Source organism: Vulpes vulpes, chromosome 13 (genome assembly GCF_048418805.1).
Source record: "Vulpes vulpes isolate BD-2025 chromosome 13, VulVul3, whole genome shotgun sequence".
NCBI classification, from domain to species: Eukaryota; Metazoa; Chordata; class Mammalia; order Carnivora; family Canidae; genus Vulpes; species Vulpes vulpes.
Genome location: NC_132792.1, coordinates 143,274,661 through 143,294,108, shown reverse-complemented (window position 1 = coordinate 143,294,108; position 19,448 = coordinate 143,274,661). Strand labels below are relative to the sequence as shown.

At 38.9% G+C, this 19,448-nt stretch overlaps 1 protein-coding gene across 2 annotated transcripts in view; it reads left to right on the top strand.

Moving 5' to 3' along the window:
- The window catches only part of RGL1 (ral guanine nucleotide dissociation stimulator like 1), a 256,371-nt gene that overhangs the window by 90,729 nt on the left and 146,194 nt on the right, over positions 1–19,448 (top strand). For both annotated transcript variants that reach the window (XM_026001170.2, XM_026001171.2), the window contains exon 2: positions 5,697–5,860. In XM_026001170.2, the coding sequence (XP_025856955.1) occupies positions 5,729–5,860 (132 nt within the window). In that variant the 5' untranslated portion in view covers positions 5,697–5,728. The remainder of the gene's footprint in view (positions 1–5,696; positions 5,861–19,448) is intronic.

The following is a 19,448-nucleotide window of genomic DNA, read 5'->3' as shown; positions in this document are numbered from 1 at the left end:
ATCCAGCATGGGTATTAATAAAATACAGATTTCAGCAAAATTGTGCCCTAGGACTTATTTTTAAAGCCGTGCTTCAAAAAGGTTGTATTTGTGAGAATTATAGATAATTTTTATCAAATCACAACAACAAATACTAGTAATGGCAAGTTTTTATGTTCTTAGATGATCACTTAATACTTATGTTTTTAAGATTAGCCCCTGGGCCACCTGGGTGTCTCAGTCACTTAAGCCTCCAGCTCTAGGGACGCCTGGGTGGCTCAGCAGTTGAGCGTCTGCCTTTGGCTCAGGGTGTGATCCTGGGTCCGGGGATTGAGTCTCACATCGGGTTTCCTGCATGAAGCTTGCTTCTCCCTCTCCCTCTGCCTATGTCTCTGCCTCTCTCTCATTTTGTCTCTCTCATGAATAAATAAAATAAAATAAAATAAAAAGCCTCCAGCTCTTGATCTTGGCTCATGCTGCATCACGCTCCATGTTGGGTGTAGATCCTGCTTAAGATTCTCTCTCTCTCCCTCTCCCTCTGCTCTTCCCCCAGCATCCTACTCATATTCACACTCTCTCCCTCTTAAAAGAAAGAAAGAAAGAAAGAAAGAAAGAAAGAAAGAAAGAAAGAAAAAGAAAAAAACAGAAAAAAGAAAAAGAAGATGGTATTTGGATTTAACCAAACTGAAAAACAACAACAGCAACACAAATCTTTAAGCTTTGGTAGGAATGTTAGGACTCTAGGATTTGAAGCAAAATGATCTTAAGAATTTTTACATGGCTTTTTCTCATCTGCAAATTGGTTCTCAGTGTCAAGTGAAAGCATCTTTCTTCCATACCACCAGACTTATCTTCCCTGTTCTTATTTTACTTCTCTGTTTCATGAAGTAGGGACAGTGTATAGTCAAATCCTTTTACAATTAGAAAAGGCATTTCTCTAGCAATTTTCTTTTGAAGATTTTTAAAACTATTTTTCGTTTATTCATTTGAGAGAGAGAGACAGACAGACAGACAGAAAGAGCACAAGCAGGGGGAGAGGCAGAGAGAGAGAGGGAGAAGCAGACTCCCTGCTAAGCTGGGAGCCCAGTGTGGGACTCGATCCCAGGACCTGAGCTGAAGGCAGATGCTCAAACATCTGAGCCACCCAGGCACTCCTCTTTTTAAGGTTTTGAGCTAAATTTTGCTCCTGTGTTCTCTGATCAGATATTTGTCTTTCTATACTTACAGCTTCCTTTCTCTAACCCACCTCTAACTTAAGGATGATCTCACCATCCAGGAGTTTAAATTTTGTTTTGAAGGGATGGTAGAAAGGGAGGTGGGTGGGTGGGTGGTGACTGGGTGATGGGCACTGAAGAGGGCACTTAAGGGTTGAGCACTGGGTGTTATTCTATATGTTGGCAAATTGAACACCAATAAAAAATAATAAAATAAATAAATTTTGTTTTGTCTTGTTGATATTAGGTATTTTAGGATGATAGTTTTTCAAAAATGGATTCCTCAAAAATCTTATAGGCTTATGATATTTCAGACCAATTATTAAGTGGAATTGAAGATTCTGCCTTTAGGTTTATAGTGATTTCATCTTATTCATTGAATGGGCTTATATTAGTGGTATTTGCAGGGAAGTTGGCTTGTAAGCCTTGACCACGTGTTTTAAGAAAGAAGACAGGAGTTCAACTCTAAGATATGCAGCATATCAAAGGTAGTAGAAGGTCTACATATTCCTCTTATTTTCATTCTAATGAGAAACAGCCCCACTATATAGACTTCTATAGGCTCATTTTAGGGAAATAGGAAACCTATAAATAAATGTATGAATTGTTTAAAGAAGATATGGAGTGGAACTTAAGATTTGAAGAGGTAAAAGGTGGATCAGCAGCGGAATTTGGCTATATAATTTGGGGGACCAGTGGAAAATGAAAATTCAGGGATTTTTGTGTAAAAATTAAGTTTCAACACGTTGATAGAGCATTCAACCAAACCTGGGGCCCTTCTGGGATGGGGTGTTGTGTGACTGTGCAGGTCACACCAATAACAGCTACCCTGGTCAGAAGTTGAGATGGGGGTGTGGCATCTGGCTGGCTCAGTTGATGGAGCATGTGACTCTTGATCCCCAGGTTATGAGTTGAAGCCCCACGTTGGGTGTAGAGATTAGTTAAAAAGAAGAAGACCAAGAGGAAGAGGAAGAAGAAGAAAAAGAAGTTGAGTTGAGATGGGAGTAAAATGGAAAAGGAATGATCTATTTTCCCAGGATGTTTCCCTCTCTGTATCTATCCCACTCTTACCTGTATACTCATTAGACATGACCACCTCTCAAGTGGGCACTAGTGGGCCAGTTAGCTTAGACACTGATCCATTACTTAACTCTAATTCATGAGGGAAAGAGCAGGAGAGGGAGGTCTCATTCTACCAGTAAGGGGATGTAGGGTAAGGTTTGAAGTTCTGCTGAACTTTTTCTAGGAGAGAAAGCATAAACTTCAGAACTCTACAACTTCCTAGCAGTGTATTAAAATTACTTAGCTGCCTTGCATCTAATTTTTCATGGCTGTAAAATGGTGAAGTCCACCTGACCGGGTTACTGTGTAGTGTAGAGATAATGTGAAAAGTCCTAGCATGGTGGCTGGTATGCATTGGGAGCTCAAAATATGTTGCATATATGGTCATTTCTTTTTGTGGGTGAGGAGAGATTCTGAGAATGGATGAAGAGACCTCAAATCTCAGATGAGGTGGAGGATCTCGAAATGTTTGAAGAGCATCCTTGTCACTGGCTGCCTCTCTGCTTCCATCATGAGTTCCCAAATACCTCATAATGGTTTAAACCTCATTAAATTGCATCTTCTTCCCAAACAGGGCAAGGAAAAATCTGTGGGAAGCCAGTACACAGTAGAGTTCAGTCTCCAATACTGAAAATTTGCCAACTCTCACCCACACTGTAGTGATGAGAAAGCAGCTGTGGGCAGCAGTAGAGTGAAAGCTGTGGGGTCACCAGGATACGTTATGCTTACAGATGTTCCATTGTTCACCCTGAGATGTTATAGTTCATCTATTTTGTCCAACTAGGTTTCCATGATATGCAGAAGAGAGAGCTAAAACCATTTTATGTAGCTTTTCCACTTTGTTTTGATTTATTATTTGTTGTTTACAGTATTATCTCCAATAACAATGATGGAATTTCCTTCCCTACTAATCTGGCCTGTTTCCATTTGGCCTGTTTATTTTAGTTTCCTTTTTTGGGACTGAAACCTCCACATGACTTTGCTTTGTTTATTTCCTTGCCTGTATGTGTCAGCATCATTTATTAGCATATCCTCTCACATGAACTTTGTTCATTAATTATAAAGGTTTTGTTTCCTGCCTCCTAGTAGGATTGTATTCAGGGCTCCATGTGTGCAAGGACTGCACGATGGTTTTGGTTAGCAGTTTCCTCATCATTGCTCTCTGCAAGCAGATGGTTTGCTCTCCATGGCTTCCAGATGGAGCGCGTGAAGCAGAGAAGGAAGTCTGCTGCCAAAGATGTTTTTCTCAAATCCTCTGACCAACTAGCCCTGCTAGGCTTCTCAATACTCATTTCTGTTTGCTTTTATTTGGGCAATAGGTTATGTGAGCATAAAACCTGCTTTTTGCAGACATGCTCAATTCTTGAAGACATTTCCATGAAAGCTAGTCTGTGTACTAATGAGCAATTAGGTGCTTGGGGACGCATGATGAACATTAGACTTGGCTCTTTCTCATGAAGACCGTATAGCCCACTAAATCAATCAAAAAGTGAAAAATAAGAGGTAATTTGATTTTTACATCGTTATTTGAATATATTGGATCTGCTGCCACATTTTCACTGGATTCTCATGATTTACTGAATTAACTAATTCATCAAACATTTGTTTAGTATTTACTCTGTAGGGCAGCCCGGGTGGCTCAGAAGTTTAGCACCGCCTTCAGCCCAGGATGTGATCCTGGAGACCCGGGATCGAGTCCCACATCGGGCTCCCTGCATGGAGCCTGCTTCTCCCTCTGCCTGTGTCTCTGCCCCCCTCTCTCTCTTTCTCTCTCTCATGAACAAATAAATAACAAAATCTTAAAAAAATAAGTATTTACTCTGTATATGATGCCATAAGATGCTTAAAAGACAGAGGGTGAAAATAGAGTTGAAAGCAAGTAAATAAAAATGTTACACGTGGCACAATAGAAATCTGTCCAGAGTATATAGATGGAGTAACAATGGAGAAGGGGTCTTTATTCCCTTGGAGTAGGGGTGGGAAGAGATGTCAGAAACAAAGCCTTAAGGTGCTGCATATATTTGAGATCCATACATACCTTCAGATGGCTGCAATGATGACTGAGAAGGCCGAAGGGTATGGTGAAAGAAGGGAGGTGGAGGAAGCCAGGCAAAGAGGGGTTTAAATTTTATTCTTTAGGGAAAGGTTTTTTTGTTTTGTTTTGTTTTAATTTTATTTACTCACAAGAGACACACACACAGAGGCAGAGGCAGAGGCAGAGGGAGGAGAAGCCGGCTCCATGCAAGGAGCCTGGGGTGGGACTTGATCCCAGGACTCTGGGGTCACACCCTGACCCAAAGGCAGATGCTCAATCGCTGAACCACCCAGGCGTCCCTAGGGAAAATTTTAAGTAGGTGGAACATCATTTTTAGATTTACTTAAAAAAAAAAAATTACTGGGATCCCTGGGTGGCGCAGCGGTTTGGCGCCTGCCTTTGACCCAGGGCGCGATCCCGGAGACCCGGGATCGAATCCCACGTCGGGCTCCCGGTGCATGGAGCCTGCTTCTCCCTCTGCCTGTGTCTCTGCCTCTCTCTCTCTCTCTCTGTGTGACTATCATAAATAAATTAAAAAAAAATTACTCTGAGAAGGATAGAGGAGGACAGGAATGGAGGCAGGAGATTCCTTGGGACAGGATGGCGAGGAGCAAGCATGATGTGATTCCAAACAAGCCAGTGGTGGATGGAAAGATGTCAAGGAAGAAGACGTTATAGGACTGGTATCAGTTTTAAAATATAGTCTTTATAGCAACTGCTGATGAATCTAAGGCTCAGGAAAGTAATGTAGCCAATAAATATTGAGTAGAATATTTTTCCATGCTTCCACTGCAGTTTGAAAAAAAAATGTTGTGGCATTTAGGATGTGGCAATATACCATATTGTGATGACTTGTTTATAACTTTTTCTGCCCCAGGACATTAAGTTTCTTAAGGTTAAGAACCAAATTACCAAATGATTTGTGTATGCCTAGCTTGGAGCCTAATATAAACAAGTACCCAATAGATGTTTGAGGAGGAAGACTCCTGACGCCAGTACTTCTTCCACATGCAATATACAGCATGAAAATTCGAGAACTTCATTTGGGCTTGTCTCTGCACCCATTTCCATCTCACCTCCTGAGGGGGGCTGGAGTAAAGTGACATATAGGCATAATAGGCAGATGATGCTTCTTACTTTGCTTTAAAATTTCTATCTACTTTTTGGTAAAGAAATTTCATTCTTTACCAAAATGCACCCCTGCCTCCAGAAGCCTGCATTAAAATAGCAATAATGAATATTTAATATATGTAAAAAAGCGGTCATCAAAGTTGATATCTGTTGTCACATTGTCTTCAATGGTCTCATTATCCACAAATCACGCAAAATAACTTGCATTCATATCTTTTTTTTTTTTAATGGTAATTCATGTTTTAACCTGGATCACACTTTATTCTTCCACACAGATCCGTAATGCCTCCTGCCTGGCTCCTTCAAGATGGAGGGTAAATCTGTGGGAGAACCTGCTCAAGTGGCATCTAAATTCAAACTTTCCACCAAGGTAGAAAGCCCAGGACCCTGGCTGGTGGAAGACCATGCTCGGATATGGGAGGTTTTAAAGACAGAGGAGGTAAGACAACTCTGAATGGCTCAGTTGGTACAATGATGGATTTTCTTAGACTTGAGACTCTATAGTTTCTTAGTGGAGTCAGCACCAAAGGCCAGCTTGGCAAATTTTTATTCAGGGGCCAACCATGAACAGAGAACAGTGTCAAGAGTGTGTTCCTTGGACATTAATAACTCCACAGTGATTTAGCCAAAAGATGTGGCATTGACAGAGCTCAAAATATACAAGTAGACATTCTACTTGTAGGATCTTATCAGTCCTAAGTGGGAATTCAAATTGTGGTGAAAAGTTAATTTCTAAGGATCAATCATAACAGTGGAATTATATAAATTCAGTTTTGTTTTTAAGAAAATTGTAGTTTTCTTTTTTACTGTTTTTTTTTTTTTTAAAGATTTTATTTATCCACTTGAGAGAGAGAGATAGCAAGAGAGAGAGAGAGAGAGATAGCATGAGCAGCAGGGAGAGGGAGAAGCAGGCTTCCCACTGAGTGGAGAGCCTGATGTGGGGCTTGATTCCAGGATCCTGGGATCACAACCTGAGCCGAAGGCAGACACTTAACCAACTGAGCCACCCATGCACCTCTAAAAATTTATTGTTTGACAGCATGAGGCTCAGTGTAACCGTTAGGGCTCTTTGGTGGCAGGCAACAGATATTCACTCTGACTAATTTAGGGAAAATGGGAAATTGTTGGAGGATATTGGAAGGCTCACAGAATTGATGAGAGGTTTTGAAAGTCTTGGAAAGGAGACAGGAGCCGAGTCAGTAAGAACTGCTCAGGGCACTACCCCTGCTATAAATTACAATCTTTTCCCCACCCTCTCTTTATTCTCATATGTATCTGCTCCAAATGCAAAGCCATGGGAGTGGGGGGGCTCACTGCCAAACTCAGTCACATGTCTTTTTCCTGGTTATTATGTAAAGAGAAAAAGAATCTTCTATGAGAGATCATTATAGCAAGTCCGCACAGCACTTGTGTTTGGAATCCAAATGTCTAATATCCACATGTTGTGACAATTCCAGTTCAAGAAAGTAACTTAACAAGTGCCATTTTAAACATGTGAATGCTACCCAAGCAAGTACAAACCTCTATATGGATCTTTTCCCAACAGATTTTTTTTTTAAAGGAATAAAGCTCCACAGAGAGCAGTTGAAGTCTCTATGCATCCCGCCTAACAGGACCAAGACTAGGGTGAGATAGGTGAGGTGCTGAGGGCACAAATTTAAGGAAACACTCAGATTTGTGTCCTGTACTTTCACAAATTTGAGAGTCAATGAGTCCTTATATTTTGAAGGGCCTTGCTTACGTTGACGTAGTGCTAACTCTACCATCCGATTTTATTCTTCTCCCCTTTTCTCCAAGGTAATCCCTTTCCTAAATTAGGCATTAACCATTCTTACACATATTTCATTATATATAGTACATACCTGTTATCCACATATCCAATATATAGTATTGATGTAGATCTTTTAAATTTTGCATAAGCTTTATGCTACATGTCTACTTCTATATAGCTTTTTAAAAACTTAACATTTGGGATCCCTGGGTGGCGCAGCGGTTTGGCGCCTGCCTTTGGCCCAGGGCGCGATCCTGGAGACCTGGGATCGAATCCCACGTCGGGCTCCCGGTGCATGGAGCCTGCTTCTCCCTCTGGCTATGTCTCTGCCTGTGTCTCTGGCTCTGTCTCTCCTTCTATCTCTCAAGAATAAATAAATAAAATCTTTAAAAAAAATAAAATAAAAAATAAAAACTTAACATTTAGTTTCTACCTTATCTATTTTCTATACTTGACACATATAGTTTTAGCTTATTCACATTTTACTTCTTTATATTCTATTTATTGCATCAAATTAGTTTCTCTTCCCTTATTAACTTTTAGGGACTTTTCAATACAAAGTAGTGTAGTATATTCTTTAGCAGAGGCACCTGGAAGTGGCCTGCTGGATTATAAAGTATGAAAACCTTCAGTTTTACTAGTTATTATCAGATTTATTTCCAAGATGAGGACACGAATTTATACCGCCACAAGCAGCGTATGAGAAGTCCCTCTGTTCTGTATCTTTACCAGTTACCGATCTTGTCAGACCCTTTAAATATCAGTTAATCTGATTGTTTTGAAATGGGCTCTTGTTGTTTTAACATGAATTTTTCCCATATGGATAATCAGTTATCCTAGCACCATTTTTTGAATGTCCCTAATTTCTTCTGTAGTTAGGAATGTTCTCATGTATCATATTTCTTTACATACTCTCTCTGTTGATGTGATACTCTCTCCACAGTTTTAGCTTTAAAGGAAACATGGATATCTAATTGGACATGTGCCTCCACTGAATTATAGCTCTTCAAAATTATTTTGGCTGTTTTTGGAAGTTACATTTTCTATATGGATTTAGGACGAGCTTGTTAAGTTCTGTGAATTTGGAGAAAAAGCAAAGTCTGCTGGAAATTTGATTGGGATTGAAATAAATTTGTTGATTAATTTGTAGAGTATCAATATCTTTATGATATTCAGTGATTATCTTGTCTAAGCATTGACTTTAATGGATATGCTTCAATATTTCACCCTCACTGTTTCACCAATATTTTATCCTACACCACTTTATTGTGAGCTTTTCATAACTATGATTAAGGAAGTTTTTTTCTTCTCCTTTTCCTTTTTCCTAAATGTTAATTTCTTTACATTGTAATATTTGATAGCTACAAAATAATATACATGTAAGTTATAGAGTATAATATTAAAACAAACACTGTGAGTTCACAATGAACTTAAGAACTGCAACTTTATCAATGTGTTGAATACATATGTGGACTCTTTCAGAGCCTATTCTCTGTCCTCTTGATTCTTTTCCCTGCAAAGTTAACCATTTTCTTGAAATCTGGTTTGATCATTCTTTAGCTTTTTAAAAGTTTTTATTGAATATACATATATCCACAAACAATATTGTTTAGTTATATAAGCTAGTTATTTGGTCTTACATATGATATAGATCCGATTTCTTTGGTGACCCACTTCTTGCACTCAACATGTTTCTAAGATTTTTAGTAGTAATTCATTAATTTTTACTGTTGAATAATATGTCATTATGTGGTTATGCCATGATTTATTTATTCATATTTATGTGCATGGATATTTCAACTACTTAGTCTTTTTTCTGCCATTATGAACAATCTGCTGTCAATATCCTTATACATGTCTGTGCCTGGTGTAAGAGTGCTCCATGTATAGGAATCTTTCTAGATTAATACCTATTAGATGAATTTTGTAGTTGAATATGCAAGTTATGTTTTGCAAGTTATTGCAAGTTATTCCAAAACAGTACTAATTTACACTTCCAGCAGCAGTGCATAACATTTTCTTATTCTACATTTTTGTCATCTTTTGTAATTGTCGAATTTTTAAATTATTTAATCTAGTTGTTATAAAATAGAAACTCATTTTTTACTCATCAATTCTTGATGTATATCACTCCATCATAGATAATTTTGTTTTTCTCTCTCTCTCTTTTTTTTAGAATTTACTTTTCTGAGGTCTAACTATATATAGCAAGAGTCTTTATTTCCTTTTTTCTTTTTGTCTGAAGATGCCTTTATTTTGAGCCTACTCTTAGAATGATAGTTTAGATGGGTGCAGAATTCTAGGTTAGTTATTCTCTTTCAGTACATTAGAAATATTCCATTGTCCTCTGCTTTCCAGTGTTTCTGTTGTAAACTAGCTAAAAGTCTAATTTTTATTCCTATGGATATGTCTTTTTTAACTAGCTAGATCTTCTCTATATTTTTGCTGTTTTGTAATTTCATTCTATGTTGAGGTGTGGGTTTCTTTTTATTTCACCTATTGGAATTCATAGGGTTTCCCAAATATGTGAATGTCATCTTCCCTCAGTCTGGAAACACCTCTGTAATTTTCCTTTCAAATAATTGGTTTTGCTTTATTTTACTTCTGTAACTTCAACAAGAATTATTTTTTGTTTTTCTCACTCTTTGCTTATGTTCCTTATCCTCTCTTTTTGAGTTGCTACCTTTTTTTCTCCATGTTGTGTTCTGATTAATTTTAGATCTATATTACAATTCCCTAATTCTTTCCTTCTATCTAATCTGCTCTTTAACCTAGCCACTGAGTTTTAAATTTCAATTGTTCTACTTTTTTTTCTAGAAGTTCTGTTTTTTTTTTAATTTCTAGTCATTGTTTAATGTCTTGCTTTCTATTCATGTTTTTATTTTTGAAGACTATTTGTCAAGAACTGTGAAGGCTATGAGATTTTATACTATTTGCATGTTAACTTGCCAAGGTTAGATACTGAAAGAAGACATGAGACTGCTGTGTCTCAGAGACAGAAGAAACAGTGGCCAGAGTGTAAACATGTCTGTTTTGGTACCCTATGTCACAGTTCCTCCAGGGCCTAGATGCTTGCCTGCACAGAGAGGATCACTGACTTTGGGAAACTTATCAGTTTACAGTTTACAGTAGGCAGCAAGTAAGCTTGCACTTTCTCCTAGTGGGGGATATTACCTTATCCTTTAAGGTTAACAATAGACTGCAAACACAGGCCTGAAAAATGATCTGAATAAAGACCAGCCAGGCCTTGATCTTTCAGCAGAGAAAGCAAGACATCTAGAAGCAAGAGAGACCCATGGGGGAGTGTTTCCCAACAATATTAAATATAATAGTTTTATATTCTGAGTTGGCAATTCTAACAACTATGGGTCTTGTTTCGCTATCTGTTCTTTCTGTTGCCTTTTGACCATGATGTTTTGTTTCTTTTGTGACTTTTCACTGTGGGTTCACTTTTCTTGGAATGAAGGGAGTTTTCTCTCTTGAGAATTTGCATTTACTGCTGAGAGCCCTATCAACTGGAAGTCACTTTAAAGTAAATTCTTAGCTTGAAGTTCTTCAGACTACTCAATGTGACTACAGGCTGAAAGTCTGTGGATGGGTGTACTTATGGTAATTAGTTCCAAGGGGAAATGACTCCCTCCCCTCCCCAACTCACCCTTGCCCCTATTCAGTACCATATTTTAAGATAAGCAAGTTTTATGAGATTGTTGTAGAGGGCATGCCATTCTTAGTTCACCTTAAAGTAGAGGGAATAGCATTTTGGGATCCTAGTTTTATGCAGTGGGGATTCCCTGCAGATTCTCTCTCTTGAGCCAGCCCCCAGTTTTGTCTGTTAGTCTCTGTATCATTTAGAGTAATAAAACTGGGGCACCTGAGTGGCTCAGTTGGTTATGAGTCTGCCCTTGGCTTGGGTCATGGGTCCCATGGGTCCTGGGATTAAACCCCACTTTGGGCTTCCTCCTGTTCTGTGGGGAGCCTCCTTCTCCCTCTCCCTCTGCTTGCCACTTCCCCTGCTTGTGCTCTTTCTCTGTCAAATAATAAAATCTTGAAAAAAAGTAATAAAACTGATGTTAAAGTAACACTAATACTATCACATAGTCAAAAATGTAATAAATAAAAGTTCCGTTTCTGAATCACAGAGTATAGTCAAATACTTGAGTTCATTCTTTTTTTTAAGATTTTATTTATTTATTCACGATATATATATATATGTAGAGAGAGAGAGAGAGAGAGAGAGAGGCAGAGATACAGGCAGAGGGAGAAGCAGGCTCCATGCCAGGAGCCTGACGTGGGACTTGATCCCGGGACTCCAGGATCGCGCCCCGGGCCAAAGGCAGGTGCCAAACCGCTGAGCCACCCAGGGATCCCCACTTGAGTTCATTCTTAAAGGAAAAGCATAAGTTAGCCCTGCAAGTGGGATTTTAGAAGAAGAATGAGAGAAAATATTCCTGGAAGAGGGAAAACTGTGTAAAAGGTAGTATTAGAAAGCATTTTTAGCAGAAAAGGAATGGCGCAAAGGATGAAACTGAGAGGGAGCAAATAATGAAAAGTCTTATGTGCTTTACTCAAAATTTCAGAAATTATTCTGTGGACCTTGAGGAGTCAATGAAGGGTTTTAGGTGGGGCTAGTCACATGGTTGGATTTGTTTTTTAGAAATGTTACTCTTTCAGACCTGTGAAGGATGGCCACGAACACTTCAAAACCTTCTAGCCCACTTTGGTCTCTTTCTTTTCTATCTACATTGTGCTGTCAATGCTCAATGGGGGAATTATTTGGGGTTGTTCTTTTTTCAGGTTGGGGATTCTCTCTCTTTAACTAGACACTCTGTCCTTGAGATCATGTTCATTAATTTTAATTCTACTACACTATAAACCCCAAAGCATGGGCATACTGCTGGACACAGATTGAAATAGAAACCTGATGATTGGTCGACAAAAATTTTCATAGTATTTATGTAATCACATAATCATTATTTCACAGTAATATGTTGTTTATCTAAATTATAACATCTACCAAAATATTGCTAGCTATGAGTACAAAGGTGATTCATTTGATTCGCCCTAGAATAGCACTTAGTGGTTGTGACTTTTTTTTTTTTTTTTGGTCATTGCTGATTGAATTTGCACTGAGTCATCTGCCATGTCACTGGACTTATCTATGTTCAAAGTTTTACATTTGTGAGGAATGCTGCCAAGATAAGCAATGTTGTCTGTGGCTATAGAACAGAGATGTGCTCTGTGTGAAATTAAACTAGTGAATGAACTGTACAGAGACTGGAAATATGACCTCTTCTGCTTTATCCAGCTCAGGAATGGGGCCTCACATTGTAACATCACATTCTTGGAGGAGGAAATAGTAATGTGTTCATCATACATGCTTTGGAGATTAAGTCATACTCATCTGAGGGACAGGAAAAGAAATAATTCAAATGAAAAACTAGATGACAATTTGGATGAGCAGTAGGGATGCATTGCATTAATCTTTGAAGAGCCAGCTCTTTGCTGAATCTAAAGTCTGTGGTTTGATGATAGAGCAAAGGCTCTTCTTTGGGATTCTGAATGAATTTCTTTTAAGCTCTGCCACAAATTTTAATGTGAGGCAAAAGAATGGACGTGTCCTGCTTAGGAAGTTATTAATATATAAAAATGCCTTGAAGTATTTTTGCTGAAATGAATACAGTATATGTATCATCAGTAGTGAGAAATGGAATTTTGAGATTGAATAATATTCAATTGGGGTCTGTAAATGAGAGAAAATAGCATTTATTGAGCACCTTCTCTGGGTCAAGAACTGTATTTAATTGGCATTTTCATATTCATCAATATCAATATATTTAATTGTCAAAGCCAAAAGTATATTTTTCACCAAGATGTTGAAGATTAGAGGTTAAGGCACATACTCAAAGATACATAGCTGGTAAGTGGCAGAGTAACATTCAAATTCAAGTTTGTTTCTATTTATTTTTATACTGTTATTTCTTCACAAAGTTGTCTAATAAAATTACTTAAATCAATCTGATTCTGCATTTGGTCTCCTTGTCCAGACTTTAATCCTGGCCAGGGCAGGATCCTCAGCTCAGTAAATGGTACCGTACAGCCTTGCCTTCATAGAGCTTGGCTCTGCAGTATCTGGTGTGACTAAACACCAGTGTGTCCACTGAATCACAATGTTCTTCCATTCTTCAAAGCGTTGTCCCAGTGTGTGTGACTGGACTTCCATCTCTGCTCTCTCATATAGCATCCCAGTATCTTATGGAGACTGCACCCTGCCCTTAACTCTGTCCTATTTAAATGGTGCCCTAAAACTCTGCTAAATTCTTGTAGCTCTCTTTTCTGGATATCTGAGCTCTGCCCCACATCCCCCAAGATGTTGATTGGGGTGCAGTTGTGAGCAGTCTGATTGTTTGGAATCTGGATATTTTCACCCATTTCCTGAACTCTTGTCACTTCTTTGGGCATTAACACCTGCCAGGAATCTACATGTTCCTATGCCCTCAAGACACTGCTCATCAGTTTGCTCTTAGCATGGGGCACCCACTTGTCATCAGGGAGTCTCTCTAGGTCCACTCCATCAACTTTGTATCTTCTTATTTTTATCCATTGTCTCCTGAAGCCAGAGTCCCAGGTTGCCCAGTATAAGACGCTTTGAGTTATGGCAAGACATTTTTAATAACTTTCACAGTCTAAACCAACCAGGGACATTCTGGATATCAGACCTTTCATTATGGTTACACTTCAGTGTTGGTGTGTGAAAAGGTTCTCATATACCACCTACCTCTTCAAGGAAGACATCCTTAACCCTTCTGGTTAGGGTTAGTGACCACTGTGTGATCTTGTAATACCTTTGCTCATCTGTCTTATAAGACTCATCACATGAATGGGACTTACATGTTCATATATTGCTGCCTCCCAAACTAAAATGTAACTTCCTTAAGGCCTCTATCATATACATCTGTATATATCCAATAATATTCACAGTGTTTAGTGCACGGTAGGCCCTTAATAAATACTTACTGAATACAGAAAATATACAGAGTGACTAAGAGCATAGACTCTGGAACCAGACTTGCTGTGTGAAATTGTCAAATTTCTTTTAATTAATTAATCAATTAATTACTTTTTTATTGGAGTTCAATTTGCCAACATATAGCATAACACCAATGCTCATCCCATCAAGTGCCCCCCTCAGTGCCCATCCCCCCATTCCCCACCTTCCTTTCCACCACCCCTTGTTCGTTTCCCAGAGTTAGGAGTCTCTCATGATCTGTTACCCTCACTGATATTTCCCAGTCATTTTCTCTCCTTTCCCCTTTATTCCCTTTCACTATTTTTTATATTCCCCAAATGAATGAGACCATATAATATTTATCCTTCTCTGATTGAAATTGTCAAATTTCTTAATCTCTCTGTATGTCAGTTTCCTCATCTATAAAAATGATATACTAATAGGATTGTTGTGAGAATTAATTGAGTTATAATGGGTAAAGTGCTTAGAACAGTGCCTGCTACATCATAAGCAATGGATGTAGACTTCTATTATTGATGAACGAATCTGTGGCGGGGGAAGAGTACAAAATGTTGCACCATAATGGCCTAGCAATTGTACAGCAGTTGCTTTTTAATCCCTGCTATCTGAATTTCGGATTTCCGCTACGTTCTGAAAGGCCTCACACTCCAGGGTCCTCCCTGTGTTTTTAAATGACTATAGAGTTTGAACTGATAGACCCAAGTGCCTGACTGTACTGAGACTACCCTTACTAATGTTCCTACAGGGTGATGATCCCTCTGGCAGGAAGACAGTCAACCCCAACTAAACAGCATTGTGTTGAGATGCACAAATAATTTTGGTGTAGTGGCCAGATGTGGGTGTTTCAGAACCACTCAACTCTATTCCCTGCTTACCCTATGTGTGAGATTCGGTGACACTTTAGCAGTGTGCTTTCTCCTCAGGGGCAATATTCATGAATCAGAGTAGACTGGCTGGGTTCTAAACCTTGTGCTATGCTGGCTGCTGATTCAGGTTGTTCAGGTGATGATTTGAACGGGAAGGAAAACCCTTCTAAGAGGATACAATAAGACAGGATTGATATGAAGAGAGCTTTCTCCTATAAAAGTCTCTTAAGACATTTGCAATCAATTTAGCCTGCTCTGTTTGGTTTCCAGTTCTAGAGCAAACTCTGCCTTTACCATACCAGATACAAACATTTCCTTGTATTTTGATACAGAGAGTAAAGGAGACTTCAGGTAAACTTAGAAAAAAAGTAAAGAAGGAAAGAGAAAGAAGAAAGAAAGAAAGAAAGAAAGAAAGAAAGAAAGAAAGAAAGAAAGAAAGAAAGAAAGAGAAAAGAAAGAAATTTTTTGAGGGCCTGGAAGTCATTCATTCATGGGGTTTGCATTCATGGGGAACTTAAGTCTCTAAGAAAAAGTCTGCAAACCAGTTCTGTTTCAGCTCATTGTTTTCCACAGCGTGTTCAATATAAACCTCAGGATCTCTTTTTGTTCCTTTGAAAACCCCATTATGTCAGGAAAAGCTTGGCATGAGGCAGCAAAGAGGCAGGGGATGGGGGAGAAGAGCTTACAAAAGGAAATTGTTCCCATGAAAGGGAAAGGAAGTGTCTTCATCCCTCTAAGCTTATCTCCCCTTTAAGGGGGCACATGAGGGAGAAATGACATTATTTAAATTTGTCCTTGGATTAGAAATGCAGGGTATTTGGGAGAGGTTGCATGTCTTCCCACAGCAGTGAGTAGTTATTTTTTAAAGGTCCATCCTTTCTCAGAGGCCCCAGGAGAGGAAATGGTTGAAAATCTCCATTCTTCCTCAGTGACCTGGCATCTGAGAAATTCACCTGATTTACATGATGGGAAACCCTGATCTGGGAATCTCAGGAAACTTTATAGATGAAGAAAATTTCAGTGAGGTAAAGACTGGGGGGAGGTGTTGCTGTTTGGAAAGGATTGGCACTCTTTTTTTTAGAATTCTTTTTTTTTTTTTTTTTAATTTTTATTTATTTATGATAGTCACAGAGAGAGAGAGAGGCAGAGACACAGGCAGAGGAAGAAGCAGGCTCCATGCACCGGGAGCCTGACGTGGGATTCGATCCCGGGTCTCCAGGATCGCGCCCTGGGGCAAAGGCAGGCGCTAAACCGCTGCGCCACCCAGGGATCCCCAGAATTCTTTTTTAAAAAAGATTTATCCATCTATTTTAGAGAGTATGCGAGAGTGTGAGTGCATGAATGGGGGAGGGGCAGAGGGAGAGAGCCCTATGCAGGGCTCCATCTCACAACCCATGAGATCCATGACCTGAGCTGAAATCATGAGTTGGAGGCTCAACCAACTGAGTAACCCAGGTGCCCAAGGGTTAACATTCTTTAAAAATTGCACTCTGTTATCCATAGCCCCAATGTCTTTGCACATTATGCTGTTCTCTCTGTTTAGAATGCCCTTCCTTCCCCTTCCTTAGCTAACATTAACTCCAGAATCTGAGTTAACATCTAGTTAACTCAGATTCTGGAATTTTTTTTTTTTATTTCCACACATTATGTTATGTCCCCTTGTCACCTTCCCCTTACTCTTTTTTTTTGAAAAGCACTTTGTGTCTTCTTTATGTATGTTTATCACCCATTATATGGTAAATGCTTATTTTATCATCTTTACCAGTGTACTATGAGCTCCTAACATGAGGAACTATGTCTTGTTCAAAGTAACATCACTACACTGTTGAGGTGTTTGTTGAATGAATGAATGAATGAATGAGTGAACAAACAAAGGAATGGGAAGATAAACAACCATTTTCACATGCTGATGAGAGCACCCTAGAAGACCTAAGTGACAGATTTTGGGGGTGTTAGTGGTGTTTTCTCTGACATCATAAAAAGGCAGACTCAACGCCCAGAACTGTATGTTTTATTCTGTAGCTTGTACTTGTCACTCAGAGGAACCATTACAATTTTACTGGATTTCTGAGAAATCAACAACATATGTGGTATAGTAAAATTACAGTGACAGTAAAAGCAAATTGCCTGATGAAAAGAGTCCTCAGTAAGCAGAATAACCTCTCCTCCCACTCATGTTTACCCTTATGGTCATATCATGCTTACAGACTAACTCATTGTTGCCTCAAAACTTTCATTTTTAGTAGGATGAATGCAGGGCAAGAACAAATCTGAATTGTTTCAAAGTAAAAATGTTGATCAAGGGAACTAAAAATGGCAGAGATTCAAAACATTGTGGTAGAAGAATCATGCCATATCAAGGTGGGAGGAGAAGTTATTTTTAAGGAATAATTGAGGGTGGTAGATCTGTGAAAGCAAGACAGAGCCAGGATTTCAAATGGGAGTCCTGAAGTAATACAATTTACTAAGAAATCCAAACTGCTGACAATACTGTCACAGGAAGTGAGTGATTCCCAAATGGGCAGGACTTTTTGGAAGAAATGTATCTAGCCCCTCCACACAAAGTATACGTAGGGGAGAAGCAATCCCTTTGGGGCAGGAATCAAGGTGTCACGTCTTTTGTGAAGGGAGGCAGGGACCATAAGGAAGAAGATGCAGAGGCTTAAGTAGATCAGACCTGAACTGTAGAGCCACACAGGGGTGACCGTTAAACAACCATAAGAATTTGAACTGAGAGCTGAGAAGACCTATGGAGAAAGAAGCCAAATTATTTATACCTCGGTTTCTTTCTTTCTTTTTTTTTTTTAATTTTGAAGACAAAAACACTAGAAATCATAAGTGACAGCCAGTTTTTCAAAATGTCTCTTAACTATCTAGTCATCTTATAAAATCTTCTCACATCACAATTGCAACCTTGTAGTCATTGTAGGACCGGGAGAACCTTTCAGTGGCCAGTCAAGTCAGAATGTAGCTTGTTCATTTATCATCCTTAACCAGCTGGGGGTCTCTGCAGTCTTTGAGGGCTATTTTCTCATTGCTTCCATGGTTGCATGTTTCTTTTGTGGCAGAGAAACATCCATGGCATTAATGCTCCACTTAATTCTTATTCTTTAGCTAAATTAACCAGAATGCTTATGAATACAGTGCCCTGGTTAACTTAATTTTCTACACATTTGTGAGATAGTAGACAAGCCCCATAGTAAGCCCTTAATTGACGTTTTTAAATGCTTTGGATACATAACATATGTGAAAGTACATTTCTCACTCAAAAAGTCCAAGTTCCATCCCAACACATAGGATTTGAAGATGTAGGCAATAAAAGGGAAATCCTCATGGATTTTGGATTTAGCTAGAATTTGGTTTGAACATGGGAGTGATATTTACTGGATGTATTACCCCAGGCAGTAGTTAATCCTCTGAGCTTCAGTTCCTTAGTCTGTAAAGTGTGGATAATGATATTCTTTTGGGGAAGGTTGAATATGCAGTGTATATGAACCATCTAGGACAATGATTGGCCCATAGCAAGTGCTTGACAGTATTGTTTCCATTTTTCTCTCTCTAGTTAACTCAGGATTGATCACAAACATGCGAGTTCCGGCCCTTTGAAAAGTCTTGAACAGAGTGAAAGTAATTTGCAGCACTATAAACATTTGTCAATCATAGAGGGTGGTAATAATGAACATAATTATATATGTTTGTGTTTCTCTGCATGTTTTACAATTCTAAAAGTTAAATGTATCAAAGGTAAATAAGTGAAAGTGTTTTATTTTACAAATTAAAATGACGGATATAATTAAATAAGCCATTGAAAATAAATCCATTTCTACTTTAGTAAATATAGAAGAGTGAAACTGAATCATTTCTCAATAAATATTTGTTGAGTAACGACTAGGAACAGAACAGATACAGCCCCTGCCTCGTGGAGTTTACAGTCCAGCGAGAAATACAGATGAAAACAAACATAAAGGCATCCCACATGCGACTAGGGCAATTAAAGGAAACACAGGGTTGTAAGGGAGCACACACGAGGCACATTTTACCTGAATTTACCTACACATTAATGACATGTAGGAGGACATGATCCATAAGACAAGATGTGGAGAATGGATACCAAGAGATGAGAGTAGGAGTGAAGTCCTTGGCACATGTGGAGGGGAAAGCATGTGCCAAGGCATAGTGCCTCAAGGGATGGGGAATGAAGAGTAGTTCAATACAGGTGGAAGATGATAGGCTCCCTCAGAAGGTATAGGGGGGATGAGTCTTGAAAGGAGAGCAGATCATGAAGGGCCATGGAGGTTTCATGCTTCTTGGGGAAGAGTTTGCCCACCAAAGTATCAAGACCTTTGTCTGCCACTGTTGTTGC